This window comes from Podarcis tiliguerta (assembly GCF_965153285.1).
Source record: "Podarcis tiliguerta genome assembly, chromosome: 5".
NCBI classification, from domain to species: Eukaryota; Metazoa; Chordata; class Lepidosauria; order Squamata; family Lacertidae; genus Podarcis; species Podarcis tiliguerta.
The window spans coordinates 50,471,496-50,487,139 of NC_139538.1; the positions used below are offsets into that span (position 1 = coordinate 50,471,496).

The 15,644-nt window shown below is 46.7% G+C and overlaps 1 protein-coding gene across 5 annotated transcripts in view; it reads right to left on the minus strand.

The window, feature by feature from the left end:
* Positions 1-8,287, minus strand: part of HSPA12A (heat shock protein family A (Hsp70) member 12A) — a 47,930-nt gene extending 39,643 nt beyond the window's left edge. For 3 of the 5 annotated variants that reach the window (XR_014511328.1, XR_014511329.1, XM_083440687.1), the window contains exon 1: positions 7,861-8,286. Coding sequence is in view for 2 of the 5 variants with exons in the window: in XM_083440687.1 (XP_083296813.1) it covers positions 7,861-7,888 (28 nt within the window). In the remaining 3 variants the exon portion in view is untranslated. Of the gene's footprint in view, positions 1-7,860 lie in introns of all 5 variants that reach the window. The other 2 variants (XR_014511327.1, XM_083440688.1) reach the window with 1 other exon arrangement.
* Positions 8,288-15,644: the final 7,357 nt, after the last annotated feature.

Sequence of the window (15,644 nt, forward strand, 5' to 3'; positions counted from 1 at the left end):
CACCTTTTTTCTCTGGGGTTTCCATGGACACCACAGTGGAGCACACATCCTGTAATCAAAACAGTGGGGGGTACTGCTTAAAGCTTGCACTGCCGTAAGAGGCTTTTGCATCCAAGAAACAAGCAGCCAGGACAGCATTTCCCTGCTTTTGCCTCATCAAGTCCTCAGTAGCCTGGACAGTGAAATCTAAAGGTCATTATTTATTTGGGAGTTTTCATATATGGTCAAAAAGCATTTAGTTTCTTCCAGTGCATCAATGCAGTCAGGCTGATCTTAACAAAACCTTATTTCTTCATCTTATTTTTATGGCATTCTTCATTTGCAGAGCTTTGAAACTTGCTTCCTAGAAGCAATCTCAGGATTGTTGTCATCCAGGTTGGAGATCCAATGTACAGTTGGAAAAAAGCAAGTCCCACTGAATAAATGTGGGGGTTAGAATCACCCTGTATAGGTTCACATGGTTAAATCTCCTGCTCCTTCTGTGCAAAGATGATGGCGCACAGTAATGTGAACACAAAGCAGAAAGGACCGCTTCAGCCCATGGCTGAAAGCCTCCTCAGATATTCCACCATCTTCTAAGACAAGAACAGGGAATGTTGGTGTTGTTGAACTCCAACTCACATTAGCCCCAGCCACCATGGGCCACTGCTCTGGGATGATGGGAGCTATAATCCAGAAACATCTGAAAGACCACTGGCACCCCATCCCTGCTATAAGAACTGCCCACTCTTTGTGGCTATTCCATCATCCTGCAAGAAGTGAAGGCTGATGTTGCCCTCCAGGACATGAATGATCCATCCTACTCTCTTACAGATGCAAGCTCAGAAGCTGGAGCTCCTCTGCAGCTGCTGGCACCGGCAGTGCTCTTTCATTTTAGGGATTTAAAAGTCACAAATTGCTGCTAAAGCAACTTGCATTGGGTTTGTTCTTGGTCTTTAATCCCTCTTTCCTCCTAATTTTTATAGCACTACCTGTATCATCAGAACTGCTGCATCATGAACAATGGCAGAACCATTTGCTTGTGTCATTCCAAAATGAGAGGAGGAAATGCTTCTACATACTGTTGGGAATAGTCAATGTTATGAGCAGACCATCTTTGTCAGAAAAACTGCATGAACAGATCTTACCCAGAGAAATAGCTCAAAACCACAAACTCCAATTTGATGAAAGCTTCGGAAAAATAGTCACACTTGAAAACAGAGGTCAATATAGACACTTTACAGCACAATCCTATACAGTGGTACCTCTGGTTATGAACTTAATTTGTTCTGGAGGTCTGTTCTTAACCTGAAACCGTTCTTAACCTGAGGTACCACTTTAGCTAATGGGGCCTCCTGCTGCCGCCGCCACAATTTCTGTTCTCATCCTGAGGTAAAGTTCTTAACCCGAGGTACTATTTCCGGGTTAGTGGAGTCTGTAATCCGAACTGTTTGTAACCTGAGGTGTTTGTAACCTGAGGTACCACTGTATACATATGTCTACTGAGAAATATGACCCACTGAGTTCAATCAGGCTTTCTCCCAGTAAGTGTATACAATACAGGATTACAACTTCAAAGAAGAGATGGCGGCTTTAAAGATGCAATGCTATGCATAGTTCCCTGGGAATAAGCCCCACGGAACACACTGAGAGTTCCTTCTGAGTAAGCATGCAAAGGGTCAGCCTGCAAAAGTGTTACAATGCTTCCTAATGGTAATTGCTGTAACCGCCGCCCTAGATTTAGATGCCCCTGGGGTGAAATGTGCTTTCCATACCAATGCAACTTGAATCAGCCTTTTTTGGACTGTCTTCATAGTGATTCGGGAGATTCCTTGCATAAAGAATGGGCATCTCTACTCTCTTAATTGGATTACCCCAGTTCAGAACCTGACCGCTTCAATCTGCAGGACCTGCACTTTTACAAGTGCCATATAATGTCCTGAAGAGATGGAGGTACTGTGGGTGGATCAGGTTCCTAGTCCGGGGAGTCTTTCCCCTTCAGTAATTGAGAGGCGGGCGACCTCAACCCCCTGTCAAAGTGGTCTGCTGGGCTTGGGAGGGGTCTGGATCCAACCCACCAGTCAGATCCAGTTCCTCACCCCTGCACTAGAAGCACCCATCGCAGGCACGGGGTGCATTGATGCCATCAACCTATGCTGCCACAGCTGCCTCGGCCTCCCTTGCAACACTCTCACAGCAAGAACATGGGCATTTCTCCCTTTAGATGCTCCTAAGCAGTGGTGGCCCCATATTTCCTTTCTGCCCATTGCACCAGTTATTATCAATTGTTATTATCTAGCATGCTCTTGAAAGTAAGGTAAACGTAAAGGTACCCCTGCCCGTACGGGCCAGTCGTGTCCGACTCTAGGGTTGTGCGCCCATCTCACATAAGAGGCCGGGGGCCAGCGCTGTCCGGAGACACTTCCGGGTCACGTGGCCAGCGTGACGAAGCTGCTCTGGTGAGCCGGCACCAGTGCAGCACATGGAAACACCGTTTACCTTCCCGCTATAACGCGGTACCTATTTATCTACTTGCACTTAAGGGTGCTTTCGAACTGCTAGGTGGGCAGGAGCTGGGACCGAAAGACGGGAGCTCACCCCGCCACGGGGATTCGAACCGCCGACCATGTGATCAGCAAGCCCTAGGCACTGAGGTTTTACCCACAGCGCCACCCGCGTCCCTGCTCTTGAAAGTAAGCCCCACCAAATTATGTAGTACTTAACTACTGGAGATTCGAATAGGATTGATTAGATGTACACAGACCAAATAAGAAATAAAGCTTTGTTAATAAAGCACTGTAGTTCTACTGGGTCTTAAATGAAAAGATTTCGGTTCCTTTAAAACCTTTCTTTGTAAAAGCATTTAATTAAATGTAATAAACAATGATTCACTTCCTACAGTGCCAATTTCATATTTGGAACATACAGATATGCATTATGAGACTTGATGCGCAAATACAAGGTCTGTGCTTGAATACTAGAATACAGCATCTCTTCCAGCGGTGCCTCACTTGCTTCCAGTGGTGGACATTGTACTGGGCCATCACCGTCACCTGGTCCGTCACAGCTGCTGTTTACCATGGGGGGGGGGGGCAAAGTGAACACAGTGCAAATTCACTGGCAGGAGCTCCTGATTGGATCCCCAGGTGCGTTAGGACACCAACCTTTCCCCTCTCCCAGGCAGTAAGCAACAGCAATGCCACCAGGTGTCAGGTGACAGCAGCATCCTACCAACCAACCAACCCACCCACTACTGTTTCATAATACCAATTCATCATGCCACTTCCACCCCTTAATCTGTTGCTGAACTCCAGCTCCTATTACCCCTGCCCATTGGCCGTAGTTGCTGGGGCTGATGGGAGTTGTAGTTCAGCAACGTCAGGAGGGCCAAAGGTTGCTCTTAGTCCTGCTGGCCTACTGTGAGTTCTGATAGGATCTCACCAGAGCCTTCTATCCTAGTTCCCAGTGGAAAGGGGTGCCCCCAGAGTGGCCCACAAGCAGTAATTCAAGCTTCTATTTAGACTCTGGGGAAATAATGGGAAGGGAGCTTTATCTGTGGATGAGATCCTGCCCCTCAGTCTTTGACACCACAGTTAATATCAATGGAACTGACACTATATTGGAACAGAGGTGCTACTTCTCACAGGAAGTTCTGCCACTTTGTTCCAGCAGGAGAGCATCTTCTCCCATCACCCAGCAGGGCTCCTGTGCTTGGAAGCAGGAAAGGGGAAACTGTGGCCCTCCAAATGTTGTTAGACTCCAACTCCCATCAGCCCCTGCCAGTAGACACAACGATCAGGGAACATGGGCACTTGAATCTAACAACAGCTGCTGGGCAACAAGTTCCCCAACTCTGCCTTTACAAAAAAACAATTCAAAGTTTCTGCAAGCTACTAATTGCTTTTTTTCACTTGTACAAGGCAAACTCCTTTTCTGTGCTGCGACTTCAGAGATCCACTGCAGCTGATGTCCTTGAATCTCACTCCCACAGAAGACCACCCAATAAGCATCGCACAACACTTTCCAGTGTTTCTGGAGAGGGTAGACCAAACAGGTTTTCCCTAGGTTTCTTTGGTTTGCTTGTCTTTTTCTTTTTTACAGTCTGGACCTCTGAGTTTGTAAGCGCTATGTTTCACCTAAAAGATCTGCTAAACAGACACCATTCAAACCAAATGCATTGCACTTCTTTGGGTTGGTGGTATCTAAAGCTTCAGGGGATCAACTCTGCTGTCTGTCTGAGGCTTATGCTCAAAAGACCGCAGTGCTGTAGGACCTGTAACCATAAAAATAATTAATAGCAGATGCCTGCTGCAATCTTTTACTGCTTGAGTTTGATTTAGGCAGTTTTGTCTTCGTAGCAAAGTTTTTACTACAATCAAATTTCATCACCATTAGTTCTGCCATGTAACAGTTTCAGAATGCAACATCATTATTTACATTTTTTTTAAACAACAACACTGTTGTTCACTACGTATATCAGTGAATAAACCAGATGTCAGCATTGCATATATGACAAATGGGTACTCTACTGAATCAAGTTCTTGAATACCATAGAAGCCTTCCTACTTGGCTTTCTTTTAGCATCAGTTTATACCAGATTCAACAATCATGTGGGGAGAAATATGTGACATCCATCATATGACAGCTGAGTAAACCAGCTTTTCCACTTTTCTCATTTCTCCAGTGCCATTTCTCTCTAATGCTTTGAACATGTTCAGCCAAAAAAGAGCAATTTCCAAATTGATATTTGGGAAACAGATTTCAAAGAGCAACACTCTTTTTAATTTGCGGGAAATAAATAGATATTATTAGCTTCCAGCACTCTTCACTATCAGCAAATAAAAACCAACTATCTTAAGATTGTGTCCCCCCCCCCCCACTTTTCACAATTCCACTTTCCGTAAATGATGTCCTTTCCTCCCTGTTTCAGGTGCCCTGCATTTAAATAACTTGATTATGCACCACTTCCTTGCAGGCTGCATACAGATGAAGCGGCTTTGAGATTTAAGTCTCTCTTTACACTGTCACCACAATGTAAACGGGTACAAATCTAAGGACTCAAAGACAAAGGATTTCCCATTTTCTATGAAACTCACAACCACGAAGCAAATTACACAGGTTAAAGCGTCACTATTACCTGCTTGTGTTTTATCAGTCCAGCCAGCCCATCAGATACATCAGATACCCTCAAGCAGCCCACAATTCTTCACCAGCCACACCTACACCACAGAATCTTGAGAAGACAGGGCCAGGCCTAGGGTTGTCCAATTGCCCATTATGCCCACCCCCATTTTAGTCTCTTCTCCTTGATCTATTAAATAATATACATGCATATACTACTTAATTATTTGCACTTCTCAGTGGTGTACAGCCCATGGGAAATGGGACAATTAAAACAATAAACCTTTATTGTAAAATGCCTGCTGGAACAAGAAAGTCTTAGTCATGCACCTGAAATTTGACAACGAAGAGGTCTGTCTAATCTCGGTTTGAAGGGAGCTCCACAAACTGGGGACCACGACACTGAATGCCCTGCTTCCAAGCAGTTACAAGCTGCGCATCTGAGCCATGGGGGACCATTAACAGAGCCTCCTTCAGTGATGGGGCAGGGACATGAGGGGCCAGGTTGGCAGATAGAGCAAGGGAAAGGGGGCGCAATACGGATAACCCCTTAGAAAGGAATGCACACCCCCAAGCATATGCAAGTTGCAAAGTGGGGGCAGTGACATTTCCACCCAGAAATTATACTAGCCCAATTGCCGTTTGGACCAGTGTTGAAAAAAATGGAGCTGAAATAATACTAAGTGGGGGTGTATGCTCTACTTTCTACTTGGTTTAGGTTTACATCGGGAAAACCTGTGGCCCTCGGGATGCAGGCCGTTGGCCATGCAGGCTGGGGCTGAAGGGAGCTGCAATCTTGGAATTGTACAGTTGGAAGGGACCCCAGTGGTCATCTAGTTCAACCCCCTGCAATGCAGGAAACTATTGCCCAACATGACCCTGAGATTAAGAGTCTCACGCTCTACCCACTGAGCTATCTACAACATCAGGTGGGTCACAGCTTCCGGCCACCCATACTGTGGAAATGCAAGGCAGAGCACCCAATGAAGCCATCCTAAGAGTCCCCTTGCGGACCAGCTCTTTGCAACCTCACAGAGGCTGCGCAAAGTGCAGTGTCACTGTGCTGAATGGCATGCCCTCTTATAAGTAAGGAATAAGTGAGGAATAGGGGGAAAGCAGGGCCCGGCAGTGAAGGAGAAAGAACCGGCCACTGCAGCTAAGCGAGGCTGTCGGCGATTTGGGTGGTGCGACTCTAGTGTCCGATTCCCAAAGAGGAAAAAAAGCCTGCAAAAGGAACCGCTGGAAGAATGAGGTTTCCCACCCATCCGCTTCCAATCCCTGTTCGCCATGATCTCAGTCGCTTCTGTCTGCTCCCTCACATATCCTTCCTGAATCCTGAGAATTAGAAGCCCCTCCCGCTTTTTTTTTTTTTTCTTCCTGGAAAAGATCCGCAAGAGGCAGAGGAGCAAGGAAGGGAGCTGGCCATCGCAGCTTCTGGGAAATTTTCGCTGCACTGCCAGCCTGGGCGATCTCTGGCTCAGTGCCCGCCCAGCCGCAGAGCACATGCGGAGAGATGGGGCGCACCCCCTCCCTGCAGCCTGGCCGGAGAGAGAGAGAGAGAGAGAGAGAGAGAGAGAGAGAGAGAAACGCCGCGGAGGCGGGGGACGTGCCCGCCTCGGATTCCTCCGCATTGTTTTTTCACCTGGATACTATAGCCGGCCGCTTCGCCTCCCCATCTGGCGCAGTCGGTTCCCCCCGAAGCCCCACGTGACGGCAGGCCGGCTTTGGCAGAAACGGGGCGGAGGCACTTTGCAAGTATGGTAACTCCTGCTGTCTTCTGGAGCGCAACTTGCAAGGAAGAGAAGTGGGCTGGGTGGGGGAACTAAGCGTGGGAGTAGGGAGAAAAAGCACCTCTCCAAAAAATCATTATTAGCCTCAGGGCATCCCCCCCCCCCAGATCACCTCCTCAAGGATCTTGCCCCCGCCCACTTCCTACTGGCTAGACGGTCCCGGAGGCTCAGGATAGTGGAGTCAAGTCATGGGCTGTTAACTGGACTTGCACACCGAGGCGTCTCCAGACGTCCGCGCAGCAGCCGCGCAAATATAAAAGGCTGCTTGCGACCATCCTCTGCCCTACGTGCGCCGCGTTGTAAATTCATAGGTAGGTGTTGATTACTGTGCAAGGTCTGTTCACGAATGAAGGGAAGTCCTGCCTTAAGGATGCCTTTTGCGCAAAAGCAAATCCTAAAGCAACATTTACACGTCGACCCCTGTAGTATGCCCCTTCCTGCCGCCATATGACTCGTACACAAAACGTTGCCACATCCCACGTGTGCATAAACTCATGCATGCATGCATGTGGGTGCATTGCGTTTTCTGCACATACCCTCCAGATATGCAGCTCAGGCTGCTGACACAGCGGCGTCCAAGCAATACCTGCCTCTGGGAGGGACTGCGCATCCATCACCCAGAGACTCGGCTTCATTTCTGAATCTAGACGGTCTCCTGCAAGAACCACCCAAGATCCAGCCCTATTGATAGTTTCCTTGATGGGGCGGAGAGAAACCGCGACGCCGGCATCCGGCTCCCACGATGTAGCCGGGGGTCGATCGCGGCCCTCAGCACCCCCCCCCCCGCCTCCGGCCCCGCTCCCTCGTACCCCACGAGCCCAGACCCGCAGCGCCTTCCCAGCTGGGGCTCCCCCCCCCCCGCATCGCCTACGACGCGCATTTTGGAGAGGTGCGCTTTTCCCGAAGGCAAGCCCCCTCCACGCGAGGCGCGCTGCCCCCGCCTGCCCACCCTCCCCGCAAGCCCCATTACCTGCCGTGACGCCTTCCGTCCCCGCCATGGCTGGAGGCGTTCACTGCGCCCTCGGCTCCGTCCTTCAGCCTCGCCAGGCGTGTTCAGCCGCCAGGGACCGAGCTCGTCGCTCGCTTCACTCGGCAGCCGGAGCCATTGGGAGCGCGGGCGAGGTGGCTGTGCTGCAGTCGCTCCCTTCCCAGTTCTGCAGGCGAGGCTTCTTTCTGCTCGCGTCTTCGCCTTCCTCCTCCTCCTCCTTCTCCACCCACCGCTGGCTGTGTAGACAGCCAAAGGGACGGGCTTAGCGTTTGACCCCTGTGTCTATGTCTCTTTCTCTGCGTGTGTGTTCACCAGCCTTTTCTTCCCTGCTGCAAGGCTCTGGCTGCTCGGATTTCTGCAGAGCCCCTCCCCTTGGAAGTGAGCGGCCTGTCCCCCCTCCCCTTTGCCACCCCACCTCACGCACCGGCGCGGGAGGGAATCGTGGCAGCAAGTGACAAAAGAGATCTCCAAGGAATAGGCTTGGACGAGCCCAAACCAGAATGCTGTCGTTGCCTTAAAAGAATAAAAAATAAGTAACAATTCTTAATTCCAAAGGTTGTCCCTTGGGCTTTTATTTACTTAAATCGCAGCTACAATTAGGATCCCTGTACCTAATGCATCTGACCACTTAAGGCATCTTTCAGACACATTGGTATCTCCATGCGTCTGCCAGACGTGAACCGGTTCCAGTCTGCGGGCTTCCTCACATGATCATGGAAGGTGCATCAGAAAGTGTCTTGGAGCCACTGCGGAAAATTAACATAAGAGGGGACGCAGTGACCATGGCGAGATGTCCCATCGGCCCACTAGGGATGAGATATAGGCTTGTCATGTGGATGGAGAAGCAGCAAAAAATCTGCTTGCTGCCATTCATTAAATGGAAACTGGCTGGATGTGCACTCCTATGCAGTTATACGCACTGAAGGGGTGTGCAGGGTTGAGAGAATTAAGAACAAATAAAACATAAATGGATACAGAGTGGTGACCGTCTTGGTTTCGGGTGTAGCGTTGCTGGTTATGAGTTATGTCCTGAAGACTTTGCATTCCGCATAGTGGAACAGCGGTGGATGTGCTCTCATGTATCATTTCCTAGGCTAAAAAAATACTTCGTGTTAAAAGCCAATACAGCACATCCTTGCAATGGAAAAAGGTGTCTTGCTAACCGCTTAACACAACTCTTAGAAGGAGAACTCCCCACAGTTAAGGGGCAAATGACAGGGTTTGTGCATCTTACAATGTCTTGTGATCATGTTGTTGTTTTTATATAAAGAATACTGCTTTTCACAGAGGTATACTGTATGATCAAATACAGTAGACAAGGAATCACTGAGGGGAAAGATATTGGGATCCAGTACATGCTTGGTGAGCAAAGCTGTTCATTTGTCATAAATGTTTGCATTCAGAAAAGATGGTTTCATGGATAGGAGGTTACATCTCGGGGGGGGGGGATCTGTATGTTTGCTGAAAACAGCATTGGGGAAAATGAGTCCCAACTGTGCCAAACTGGCATTTTTATTTTTATTTTAGACAATGAAAAATCTCTCAGAGGGCCATAAAATGCTTTACTAGAACCTAGCATATGATCTTTACATAACAAAAGAAAGATACATTTGTTTTATCTGCTTGTCCTTTTCATAATCGGCATCAGGGGACAACCAGTGGGACAGAAGCTCACAGTGCTTGCTTGGAGCAGACAAAATTGTTGGAAAACTGAAAGCTCTGTCCTTAAAAAAAACACACAAAAACTCCACAAAAAACAGCATTTTGAAAGGGGGCCGACTGTTGGCGAGGGGTATCTGCAAATGCTCAGAAAGAGATTCTCTCTGAGTTAACCTCAGATATAACTGCTAGGTTTTATATTTCCAAAAACTGAAGATTATCACAGCATCCCTAGGTGTAAACTGAAAGTTGCATAGCACCTTGGGGAGTCCATTGAAGCCAGTGTTGTGTCTTCAGACTACAGCTCCCATCACCCCTCACAATTGGTTATGCTGGCAGAGGCTGATGGGAGTTTGAGTCCAGAAAAGATCTACCTCCCCCTCTCCTTCAGTGAACCCTGCCGCTGAAAACATGGCCTTGGGTCAAGTTAAGCCCTGGGAACAACCATAGCACAAAAGGCTGAAGAGACAAATTTATAGGACAGGAGGCAGAATTGTGAAATGTCTGCACAGATTGTTTATATATATAAAAAAAGCTTTGGAAATATTTATGTGTTGAACATCAGTGGTCATAAAGGATTTCAGCCTCAGCATTTAAATTAGGCATCAGCTGCTCTGGCAATGGAGACCCTGCAATTCATCATTATGAGAGAAATTCCCAGGGAGATAAGGACAGCAGGCTGTGGAGCTCTGGGTTCCCTTCTCCCCCCCCTTCGATACCACACAGCAGGGAATAACATCTGGCCTTTAGCCTGCCACAGTTATATATTTAGAATCTGATGGCAAACTCATAGGAAACAGGAAACCAGACAACTTTCATTTCATGTTAGAGTTTCCTAACAGCAAAAATAAAAAAATTAACAGACCCCTGGATACGTATTACGTTGTTGGCTTTAAAATTAGATATTTGAGAACACCAACAATAAATGTAATAGGAAGTACAACACAGAGACAGGCATCCTTCCCCCCTCCCCCCACTTGAAACAACCCAAATAGCCACATTAAAATGGAATTTGTTGGATAGAGCCATCTTTCTGAATGTCAAGCACACAAAAGCATTAATCTGTTTCAATCAGGTTTCCTAAGTTACAAGCCTGATTGTAGGTGTTGTGAATAAGGCAAAAGGAGTATGGTTGCAAGTGTGTTGCAAGTGGGTACAGAAATAAAAGGTTTTTCTTGGAAGCTTAGCAACTTACTTTTTTAAAGAAGGTATTTATGAAACTAACATTGATTGGATTTGGTTGAGTTTGCAAATATGGGGAAAGGGCAATCAAATAAAACTCAGGAAGTTAAGTTGAAAATTTTGGAGAAAATACAGACAAGTCGTTGGCTCCAGAAATTTTCTCCTCTGGCATCAGCGCTTAATGACATAGCCTTTCAGGGACTGAGAGAAGCTCTCAGACAAGACATTATGCTGACTTGATAGATATATTGTAGTATAGCAATATTGTACCTACCTCTGTGTTTTGAGCACAGTCCCTGTAAGCAATCTTTCTTGGAGTACTACCAGTTTTGTCCTGGTGTGTCCAGAAACAAGAAGATAGAGCCCCAGAAATCTATCAGCATCACCTGTGCCATCATGTTTTAACCTGTCAAGTAGTTATGATATTTGTAGAGGCGTGACCCTCACCTTAAGAGACAGCCAGGACTCAGGGGACAGAGAGGAAGAGGAGCTTTGCTGCTCTGGAAGGTACAGAGACACCAATCATAGGCCAGGACACTGAGACTGAGTCTGCCAGTGATGAGCCTCCCAAGTCATAGACCCCTGACCTGGGATCGCTGGTCACAGTATCTGAGAGCCAGAGCTCTATGTGGGAATGAATGGAGTAGTGTGTGAATTATAGACTCCAAGCCAGAGACCTACCACTTTAAGGTCCTCCACGCCTTGGGGATGGAGTTGAGCCTAGGAGAGGTTCCATGAGAAGCCCAGAAGAGCTTAGGTAAAGGTAAAGGGACCCCTGACGGTTAGGTCCAGTCACAAACCCGGCAAACGACTCCGGGTTTGCGGCGCTCATCTCGCTTTACTGGCCGAGGGAGCTGGCGTACAGCTTCCGGGTCATGTGGCCAGCATGACTAAGCTGCTTCTGGCAAACCAGAGCAGCACACGACACACCGTTTACCTTCCTGCCGGAGCGGTACCTATTTATCTACTTGCACTTTGACGTGCTTTCGAACTGCTAGGTTGTCAGGAGCTGGGACCGAACAGGAGTGATTCGAACCGCCAACCTTCTGATCAGCAAGCCCTAGGTTCTATGGTTTAGACCACAGCCCCACCTGCATTTAGAGCTTAGTTGAGCTCTAAACATTATCTGAACAGGTGCTCTGCCTGGAGCTATCCAAGGTCCTGCAATTCTAGCCTGATGCTATCTGGCTGATAAGCCTCCCTCAGGTATCCATCAGGCCCCATAGCTTGTGGTCAGAACAGGGCATATAGTAACTAAACCACCTCAGTTCAGCATTCTTAAACTACACAGATTTCTAGCATTTAATGCCACCCTTCCACAGCAGTACTCAGGGCAGCGTGCAAATTAAAAGGATGCAAGGGATGATGATGTGACCACCACATGCAGGCTGCATTAAATTGCTCCCTGTGTCATTTCCCCCCATGTGCTGACTGCTGGTGGGCATTGGCTCATCATGCAGCTCAGTGGGGAAAATCAACCAAACTGCTTGTCAAGACAGGCACAGAAACAATACATTAGGGGGAGACAGCTGCCACACACAGCTGTTTAAAGCAGCCTCCACATGATGGAGTGAGGGCTAATGTACACTGGCCATCAGGGTCCAATTTAAAATGAAGTAGAGAGATATTCCTTCTCTAAATATATAGGCACTTCTAAATAGAAGTGAAGCATCAAAAGCCCTTGTTAAAATTATTGTGTGTGCAGGGGGAGAAAGGAACAAGCAAGGTGTATCACACCAGGAAGGCCTGACAAACAAGTTTAATTTAAAAAAATAAAAAATAAGAATGGCTTTTTTAAAAAAGGCTTTGTACAGACATGTGTGCCTGCATGTAGCAGAAATTATCGATAGTAGATGTCTACTCGATTTGTTTCTGTTTCAACAAGGGGTACTTCATATCAAAGAGTTTCTTATTATCACTTTCTGATTTGTTGAAATGTTAGAGCTCATATTTCAAGTCTTCTGATTTGTGTGGATGTCGTCATCATCTTGTATGACAAAAGTGAACTCATTTTCAGAGTGTGCATCCTTATGTAATCAAAATAGCACCAACAACACACAAAAGGGAGATCTTCACAGTCTTGAGGAAATCCCAAGGCTGGTAAAAGTGGGGGCGAGGGCGGGGAGAGAACCCTAGGGGTGGAACCCCCCCCAAAAAAAAGTCTTAAAAGAATCAAGCATACTTAATGTCAACAAAGTGCTGGCTGACTATTGGGAAGGGGGTACAGAAAACTGAAAATGGGGGGGAATGAAACTGAATGGAATATTCTGGAAAAGAGCATAGCTGGCTGGAACCCTGAACTGGAACAATGCAGACTGCAACATTTTGTTGCAGGTCACGCCAGACTATATGAGCAGCATACTAATTTTCCAAGTCTGGCTTCTCCTGTAGACTACATGGCACCAGACATGCACAAGGAGGAGCTATCAGTGGGACTCAGTAGGGCTTAAGGAGAGGTGAATTTAAAAGATTATGAGCCTTAGTAATGATTCTTGTAAGCTGCTCTGAAAGCCTTTTTGGCTGCATTACCTCAGTGGGAAGTTTTCTGCTGCATATTTCAGCAGTGGGTGGGGCTAGACCCAAAAGTGGACAGAGCTGGACATGCACAAAATCATACACCCTTAACACACAAACACACACTCGACACACACCCTCCTCCTATCTAGATGAGCTTTTGACATAATATATTACGTGCTGCCAAAAAAAAAAAAAAAGATTTCATCCTTTAATGGAGCTTTATTTGGCAATGCAAATGGCAGTTTCTGGAAGCCTGATCTGCACTGGGACCATAGTGTGGGTGGTAGCGGCGCTTTAAGCTTTGCTCTCACTCTGGTCCTGATCCAGATTGGGGTATAAAATGCTTGTTTACAAAGCTATTGTACTACCAACCTTACTGTATGCTTGTGAAACATGGACGACTTATAAATGCAATCTCCAGCTCCTCGAAAGATTCCATCAACAGTGTCTCCAAAAAATTTTACACATCACTTGGGAAGACAGGCGAACTAATATCAGTGTACTGGAAAAAGTAAAGATCTCCACTGTTGAAGCAATGATTCTTCAACATCAAGTTCGTTGGACTGGTTGTATTGTGTGGATGCCTGATGATCATCTTCCAAAGCAACTACTCTATTCCGAACTTAAAAATGGAAAGCGTAATGCTGGTAGTCAACGAAAGAGGTTTAAAGACTGTCTCAAGGCAAATCTAAAAAAATGTAGTATAACCACTGACAAGTGGGAAACACTGGCCTGTGAGCACTCCAGTTGTTGAATGGCCTTTACCAAAGGTGTCATGGGCTTTGAAGAACTCGAACTCAAGATGCAAGGGAGAAACATGCTAAGAGGAAGGCAGGCTTGGCAAATCCACACTGTGATCAACTCCCGCCCGGAAACCAATGTCCCCACTGTGGAAGGACGTGTGGACCCAGAATTGGCCTCCGCAGTCACTTACGGACTCATGGTTAAAACCGTGTTTATGGAAGACAATCTTACTCAGCTATGTTGTTGTTTAGTTCAACATCCTGCTTTCACAATGGCCAGCCAGAACAGTCTCCCCTCCTATGGTTTCCAGCACTGGTATTCCAAAGTATTGTTGCTGTTTAGTCGTTTAGTCATGACAGACTCTTCATGAGCCCATAGACTAGAGCGCGCCAGGCACTCCTGTCTTCCACTGCCTCCCGCAGTTTGGTCAAACTCATGCTGGTAGCTTCGAGAACACTGTCCAACCATCTCGTCCTCTGTCGTCCCCTTCTCCTTGTGCCCTCCATCTTTCCCAACATCAGGGTCTTTTCCAGGGAGTCTTCTCTTCTCATGAGGTGGCCAAAGTATTGGAGCCTCAGCTTCAGGATAAAGATACAAAAAAATAACAGCAACAACAGCAGCAGCAACAACACCCCCCTAAACAAGAGCCCCTGAACAATACCCCAGCCCAAAATTCTGCTCATCAGCCCCAGACTCAGTCAAGGTGGAAAAGGTCTGCAAGGCAGGTAGGTCTTCCAGGACTCACAGCCAATAAGGCTCAAATCACCAGTCAGACAAGAAGTTCATAGAGCAGAGAAAGGGTATAAATGTAATGTGGTGGATTTCAGCTATAGGGGTAGGCAAACTGTATCATACAAGGTAACAAGTACTTTCCGCATGCATCCTCAGGTTCATTTAATGTGGATTAAGCGCATTGCTTAAGCAAGAGCAGAAGAGTGGATTTCCCTCAACTTTCCACTATACACTTTGATGTGAAATGGGACTCCATTCAGAGAGTTTAGTTTTGTTTTTAAGGGAGGAAGTGAGCTGAAAAAGAAGACAAGATTGACTTCATAACCCTGCAGTGGCTGCTGATCTCAGCAAGGACACTTGGAAACCCAAACAACCTGAAAGCACAGCGCCTCATCTCAGAGCTTCTCAAACTACTGTTGCTGATCCAAGGTTCCCATAGTTTTCAAAATAGATGTTTTCTGATGTGAGCATAAATCTTTGCTTCCTGAAATTGTCTGCAGAATGCAAAAGGAGAGGGAGAGAATCAATATTTGGATAGGGTGAATGTACAGAAAACAGATTACAGTACTTCCCGGCAAGAAAAATCCCTGTTTCTACAGCATAAGTAAACTGAAATAAAGAGTTATTAGCAACCAGTATTTATATCCCATGCATTACCCTTGACCATACTGATTATAAGGCATTATTTCAGTTTGCTCCTTGTCTCAGTAGGGATGTCACTTGTTTCTGGCTACTACATAGATTGCTACTGGTAATAATATTTCACAGTTTTAAAGTGAGGGGAGAGCAGTGGGTGAGAAACATTTTAAAAAGAAGGAAGAGCCAATTTAATATTACTGCTATATTTATTGAGGTTAATGGCCCACCATTTAGACCCATTGCAGTTGGTTTGGAAAACTGGGAGACCAATTCAAAGTTGCCCACAGCCTCTT